This window comes from Lemur catta, chromosome 6 (genome assembly GCF_020740605.2).
Source record: "Lemur catta isolate mLemCat1 chromosome 6, mLemCat1.pri, whole genome shotgun sequence".
NCBI classification, from domain to species: domain Eukaryota; kingdom Metazoa; phylum Chordata; class Mammalia; order Primates; family Lemuridae; genus Lemur; species Lemur catta.
The window spans coordinates 98,830,253-98,837,840 of NC_059133.1; the positions used below are offsets into that span (position 1 = coordinate 98,830,253).

Sequence of the window (7,588 nt, forward strand, 5' to 3'; positions counted from 1 at the left end):
AGGTTTGAAAAGCCGGCGAGAGACAAAGGCGGCAGGAAGCCTCCTCGGCGCCCGGAGCCCGTGCGCCCGGCCCCCGGGCCCCTCGCCGGCCCGCCGGCCCGCGGAGCGGCGCGGCAGCGGGAGGCGGCGGCGGGAGGCGGAGGATGCGGCAGGGGGCGTGGGAGCGGCGGCGGCGGAGCGGCGCGGCCCGAGCGCGGCGCGGCTAGACCGGGCGGCGGCGGCCGGGCTCGGGAGCGAGGCGGCGGGCGCCTTCCGCGCCCGGGATGTGAGGACCGAGCGGAGCCCGGGGCGGGGGCGGCAGGAAGGAAGGAGGGACGGACGCACCAGGAGGAGGAGCGGCGGCGGCGGCCGGAGCCGGAAGGCGGGGAGGGGCCGTCCATTGGGCCCGAGGCGGCGGCGGCGGCCGGGGCGGCCCGCTCTCGTCACCTTCCCGGGCGGGAGCGGCCCGGCCCGCGCCTCCGCCCCCAGCGCCGCGGACGGGGAGGAGGAAGATGGAGACCCACATCTCGTGCTTGTTCCCCGAGCTGCTGGCCATGATCTTCGGCTACCTGGACGTGCGGGACAAGGGGCGCGCAGCGCAGGTGTGCACGGCCTGGCGGGATGCCGCCTACCACAAGTCGGTGTGGCGGGGGGTGGAGGCCAAGCTGCACCTGCGCCGGGCCAACCCGTCGCTGTTCCCCAGCCTGCAGGCCCGGGGCATCCGCCGCGTGCAGATCCTGAGCCTCCGCCGTAGCCTCAGCTACGTGATCCAGGGCATGGCCAACATCGAGAGCCTCAACCTGAGCGGCTGCTACAACCTCACCGACAACGGGCTGGGCCATGCGTTCGTGCAGGAGATCGGCTCCCTGCGCGCCCTCAACCTGAGCCTCTGCAAGCAGATCACCGACAGCAGCCTGGGCCGCATAGCCCAGTACCTCAAGGGCCTGGAGGTGCTGGAGCTGGGGGGTTGCAGCAACATCACCAACACTGGCCTCCTGCTCATCGCCTGGGGGCTGCAGCGCCTCAAGAGCCTTAACCTGCGCAGCTGCCGCCACCTCTCGGACGTCGGCATTGGGCACCTGGCGGGCATGACGCGCAGCGCAGCCGAGGGCTGCCTGGGCCTGGAGCAGCTCACGCTGCAGGACTGCCAGAAGCTCACGGATCTTTCTCTAAAGCACATCTCCCGAGGGCTGACCGGCCTGAGGCTTCTCAACCTCAGCTTCTGCGGGGGCATCTCGGACGCCGGCCTCCTGCACCTGTCGCACATGGGCAGCCTGCGCAGCCTTAACCTGCGCTCCTGTGACAACATCAGTGACACGGGCATCATGCATCTGGCCATGGGCAGCCTGCGCCTCTCGGGGCTGGATGTGTCGTTCTGTGACAAGGTGGGGGACCAGAGTCTGGCTTACATAGCCCAGGGGCTGGACGGCCTCAAGTCCCTCTCCCTCTGTTCCTGCCACATCAGTGATGATGGCATCAACCGCATGGTGCGGCAGATGCACGGGCTGCGCACGCTCAACATTGGGCAGTGTGTGCGCATCACGGACAAGGGCCTGGAGCTGATTGCTGAGCACCTGAGCCAGCTCACGGGCATAGACCTGTACGGCTGCACCCGAATCACCAAGCGCGGCCTGGAGCGCATCACGCAGCTCCCCTGCCTCAAGGTACTCAACCTGGGACTCTGGCAGATGACGGACAGTGAGAAGGTCAGGTGAGGGCGGCAGCACCAGCTCCCCTTCTCCCGCCCTGCGCGCCCTCCTAGCACCACCACCGCCCCCCCACACACGCACACTATGCACAGATCATCGCAGTGGATGAGACGGGGCAGTGACAGAAGCCTCAGGCTCCTTTCTCCTCCCCCCTCCGGCGCCCCTCCCTGCTCCCAGCCCATTCTCAGTGCATCTGGGGTTCCTCCGCTGGCCCTCCCCTAATCCCCTCTCCTTGTCCCTGCTGACGGAGAGCCGGACTCAGCTCCTTACGCCCCCGCTCCTCTGCAGGGGATGGAGGGCTGATGCAGCTACTGTATCCCCGCTGCGTTGCTTTTGGAAATGGGGGTGGGGAGTCCTTTCAACCCCTGGGAGTTGAGGAAAATGTCTGCCTTCACTTAAGCTTTCATTTGAATACTGTGATCTGGTTTTTATTTTGAAATGTATAAAAAGCAAACCCAACTACAACGGCCTTTTCACCCCTCTTCCACTTTGTAACTAATCCCAGTCTCTTCTCATCACTTCTCTTTTCACAGTACTCTGCTACTCATGCTCATTTCATTTTTATCTTCTTTCCTTTTTAAAATTTTTTTGAAGAAATTTGAAATCATGGTCCTTTTTTTCTGCTGAATATATTCTATATATTATATATATATAAATTATATATATATATATATATGTCTGGCTACCTCGTTTTAGTTTACTTTTTTCTCGGAAGCCCTGGAATTCTACAAGAGAGATATTTTGAGACAAACATTTTTGTGCCTAGACTGGAAAGATTCCCATTGGGTTTGTGTGTCTTTTTTGTTTTGGCTTCCCATCCCTCATGCATCCAGTGTGTCCCATTTCCACATTTTGGCTGTAATTTTCTTTTTCTCCTTGTCCATTGGGATTTGAGGACCCAACAGTGTTTCTAAATCTTGACTTAATTTATAGCACAAATATGTGGGAGAAATGAGAGTTGAACTGTTTTTTGTTTGAGATGCAGATTGTCTTGAAAATGATTATTATATATGCAAATTCTGCCCTACCCTCACCCTCTTGCAAGTTTCCCCTCTGAAAGGTCGCACGGAGGCTTCCTGTGGGAAGCAGAGGAGCAGAGCTGGCCTGAGAGACCCGGGGGCTGTGATGTGAAGGGAAAGAGACTGAAACTCATGTCTTATCTGTGTTCTATTAATAAAATGGGAGTTTGTGGGTTTTAAAAAATTCTGTTTCTAAATGGAGGAATAGATGACTTACTTTATTTTGGTGGGGGTTGGGACTTGTGGCTTTAAAAAAAAATCACTTTTGAGTAGGATGTATATTTTTGTTGGATTTTGTTTGTTTATTTTTTTAGAATCCTCCACAGCAACATGTGAGACCATGGAGTTAAAGAAACCCAGAGACCTTTATCAATTAATTGTACTGTTTGTGAATTTGTATAAATAATAACAAAGATCCTCTTAAAACATTTATATTCTTACAGTAAAAGGTTAAACTGATATTTATATAATAAAAGAGGAAATATGAAGTATGTTTTTGAAAAAAAAAAAAAAAAACCTTGTATCTGTGAATTATTTTTAAGGCATTGTGTGCTTGGGTACAAGCCAAAGTAGGATAAAGTAAAAGGAAATAAGGTATACAGTTTGGTGCATCCTATGTGGTGTGAGTTCATTAAGCTCATGGTTAAAATTTTACTCTGTATAAGGTTTACTACTGACATCCAAATGTTTTGTTTCTAGAAATGTGATTAGACTGGAGATTTATACAATTTTTGGCTTTAAACTGTCAACAACATGGAAAATTTAAAGAAAGTGAACAAAAGGAAACTTTTTTAAAAACCAGATTTGTAAGTCACAATTTCCCCAGTGGCCAGTTTTTGTTTGGGTGGAAATGAGATCTAGGGGTGATGTTTACAAAGTGGGTCCTGAGATGTGGATGTGGGCAAGAAAGATGGGCTTCTTTACCCTTAGAGTGGGTGTGGGGAGGCTGTGAAGGGTGGAGGGGCTGAAGCCATTGTTCAGGAAAGTTAAAAGAGAGCTGGCTGTCCCTGTGTGCCAGCTTGCTCAGTCATGCATACTGAATCTCTCTGTGTGAGCGGGTCCCGGTGGAAAGGAGGAGGGCAGCTCAACCCCTCTTTTTAACATTCCCCTCCAGGCCTGCCTGTGTGTAAGCACTTTCCTGGGGGCGGAGAGGTTGGCCGGGATTCTTGCACATTTGCATTTTAGCACTCCCAAGGCAGAGGCTGGCCACTCATCCACTCTGTTGAGGGTTTTTAGACTGAATTTGGGGCAGATTAATGAATACCAACAATTCCAGCAGAGTTCCCTTTAGTAGACAATAACTAAATAATCTGACACCCTGTGGTTGGGCTGTGGAAACCTATGAGTATAAATTATCAAACAGTGGAGTAATTCATATTCCTGGTTTCACATAGGTCTGTCTTAGTTGTTTTTGAGATTACTTTAAAAAAATTGATCCCAGCTGATAAGAGTAGTATAAAGCTTTCCTGGATCAACCCCTCTTTCCAGGAAGAGGGCTAGAACCCAGATTTCTCTTGGGGTAAGATTATTTTGTAAAATTTCCAAGCTTTGTGCTTGAGTATATGACAAAAGCAGCATTGTTCCTTTCTGGAGAGCCGTCACAATTGGGTCTAATTGAGCCTGACACTAGATCCATCTTCCCATTCCTTTCTTGGGGAAGGTGTGGATCTCTTTCTTCCTGCTTAGGTTACAGTGCTTATTGCCTGGAAAAAAAAAATGTGTGAACGCTAGTTAGAAGAAGGGACTTTGAATTAGGGTCAGCTGTCTAATTCAGCATTTGACACACTCATGAAGGTTACACAAGTTTTAGGTTCTTGGTCTGTTTTCTTCCTAGAGACTACATGGCTGTTAAGCTTCAATTCATGAAAATTTGAGCACCTTCTAAGTCTTAGGCTCTGTGCTCACATTCTTCATTTTAATACACAGAATAGTCCTACCTCCTATAACCTGGGGCATTTTCTGCTTTTCTGTTTTGTCTCATTTTTTACATTCAAGGTTAAATATCAGCTTCACTAAAGGTTGGCAAATTGATATTTGAAAGTTAAGATCATGGCTCTAATGTCCTTATCCTGAACAAGGCATACTTAACATATCTGGAGCTTCTCTAGAAGAGGTGAATAAACCACTTACTGTGGTCAGTGAAGGTCAATTGCTAATCTCTCAACCTATCAGGATGGAAAGAAACCATGTGTGCTTTGCATGGTACTTGTAAATTTTAATCCTCAAAGCAATCTGTGGAAATAGTTCCCTGTTTTCCAGATAAGCCATAATTCCTGCCTTAAGTGACTCAACCAGTAATTGAGGGAGCCAGGATTCAAACCAGGTCCATTTCTAAAGTCCAGCTTCCCTTCTGTTTGATGAGAAGGTTTGGTTACTGATACACCTTGGTTTCCAGTAAGGTGCCCCTCAGTGAAGTGAGTGGTAGCTGTTGGAATGGAGTATGAACAGGCTCATGCCATAGGGCATTACTTCAAAGGGAATGAGGGTGGTTCTTGGTATGAAAGGTTGACCTCACTATACCTACAGGAATGGAAGAAATGCTTTTAAAGAATAGACATAGGAAAGAAAATGAGTTGATACACATTTTGTGGGTAGTAACAGAAGTTAAAAGGTATGCCAGTGCAATTTTTAGAATAATTACAAAATACCTGGTTCAGGTGTTTGCTGAAACTTAACTATGAGACTGACGCGCTGCCTACTGCGCTAAGGAGGCAACTAAACTTAACTAAAAAACAAAATGTAAGCAATATAAACCGTATCATCTAGAAGTAAAAAACCTAAGTAGAAATTCTTTGCATAGTAGTCAAGAAACAGCTTCATATACCTTCTGTTTCTAAGTCTCGTCGGGCATAGCCCTTTAAGGTCCGTACTGAAAAGATTACCTACGAATGCAGCTGTGGGGCTCAGACAACTCCTGCAGCTCCCTGAGCCCCACGAGAGGCCTCTAGCTTGCCTAACTTACTAAAGGCAAAAGCCAGCACCAGCACATCCTTAACACATGAACTGCCATGTGAGTTGTATTTAACTCACACTAGTTTTGAGCCCAGGGCCCCCTGAAGCATATGTAACACGTGTCTCTTCACCTTGGGAACTGCATGAACTATTTTTCAAGTTACATAAAACTCACACACAGAAAACAATAAAAAATAACAAATTTTTCATTAAATTAGAAAGGATCATTTTGTTTTCTAAGTTTTTATTCTGTTTTTGTAATAAAACACTGTGGCCCCAAGGAAAAAAATTTTTTTTCTAGTGTGGCAGTCAATGTATTAAACAGTTAAGAAGACTCTAACTGATCATATTCTTTCATGACTCAAATTAACAACAAAGATCTAAAAAAAGCAAATGTTCCTTTTTCTCTTTAAAGGTAAGACCTTCCTCTTATATAAGGACATACACAAATTGAAGCGTGGCCTGTCCTCTAAATCCTGGTGCTTTCCCACAGTGGTTACTAGACAGATGCTGGTCTTGGAATATAAGTAAAACCTTTCACTTTTGACTTAGAAAATTTGAACTCAGGTTTCCCAAGGGGAAAGGGTAGTGGCCCCCAGGGACCACTGTGTTTCCAAAGAATAAGAACCTCTTGATTAAAAGATCAGATTTGTAAAACAAAACCAAGACCTCATGCAGCTTCTGACAACTGTCTCTTCCCAGTCCTCTGAAAGGGAAAGCCCCTGGCCTCTGATCTCTGCTCTGTTCTGCTGTAGGAAGGGGGGGACCACAGTAAGTCATCTAGTGGTCCCTTCTCTCTGTTCTCTTTCTCTTCCCTGCATCAAACTTCACCCCTTTTAAAAGTTAATTCTGTTCCTTTAGCAGAGGGCAAGACCTAAATTTTGTGCCATTATGAACCCCTGAGGAGTCAGAAGGGTGAAGCTTTTTGATGAAATAATGTGGATCATGAATAAAAGCACAGGATTAGAAATTAGAAAACCTGCATTCAAGCCTAACCTTATATGGGGCCACGTATTTACCTCATTTATGTCAATGTACTTGTTCAAATATTAGGTAGGAAGTTAAATTTTTTAAAAAGTCAATGTTGTAAAACAGATGAGACATTCATATTTAGATCAGTGCCAACTCTTAGTTATTTACAACTCATCAAAAGTAAGCACACAGCTGGAATAAAAGCATATATTCTTAGCTCTCGGATGGAAACAGGTATTTCTGGACCATTGGTAAATTTAAATATCCACAAATGATCAGTTTCAGTCTTTTCCTCTTTTCCAGAGTTTGCCTGGTGGAGTTGCCTTTACCAACCCAGGACATTTGGTACTATGTAAAGCCAAGTCTTCCAGCTGGAGTGGAAGAGAAAGCAAGCTTGAGATCCTAACTACACAGCAGTAGAGTGGGGTATGTTAACCCCTCAAATAAAAGAAGTGGAACTCCTCTGCTTGTTATTTGTTAATCCAGAAAAGTGTACATATTTTCTTTAAAAAGAAGACTTAATTTTTTATTCTCATTACTCTTCTACTTTAATGGTTTAAGGGACAAATGCTACATATCCTTATAAAAAAACTTACAAGGATGCTTGTATTTGTGATAGTGGAAACTAGTGAGTGTCAATTGCAAGGAAGAGAAGGGGCCTGCAGCAGCAGCAGCAGCAGCAGCAGCAGAGAAACCTGGTGAGGTGGTGTGAGCAATGTAACTGTGATCTGCCAGGAGAATTCAGTTGTAACAGAGTGTTCAATTTCTCTGTCTCCAAATTTTTGTTTTCCCAAACCTAGCATATACGGTGCATCTAATTTTACAAATGGAGAAAGAGGCTTAACAAGGTAAAAGATTTTGCCTGGGTAATATAAGGAGTCAGTCATATTCATTCATATGGCTGCCCCAGACTTTAAGAATTACATCGGAAGGTGATCAACATGCAGGTAGCTTACT

General features: G+C 46.9%; 1 protein-coding gene across 2 annotated transcripts; it reads left to right on the top strand.

Annotated features, from left to right (window-relative positions):
* The first annotated feature begins 213 nt into the window (after positions 1 to 213).
* On the top strand, positions 214 to 7,093 carry FBXL14 (F-box and leucine rich repeat protein 14). Of its 2 annotated transcripts, none has more exons than XM_045554658.1 (2): positions 214 to 1,643; positions 6,935 to 7,093. In XM_045554658.1, exons 1-2 carry the CDS (start codon positions 492 to 494, stop codon positions 7,049 to 7,051), a joined length of 1,269 nt encoding a protein of 422 aa, XP_045410614.1. In that variant the 5' UTR covers positions 214 to 491; the 3' UTR covers positions 7,052 to 7,093. The 2 variants fall into 2 exon arrangements, with proteins under 2 accessions (XP_045410614.1, XP_045410613.1); XM_045554657.1 differs by having other exon boundaries at positions 215 to 1,690.
* The last annotated feature ends 495 nt before the right edge of the window (positions 7,094 to 7,588 follow it).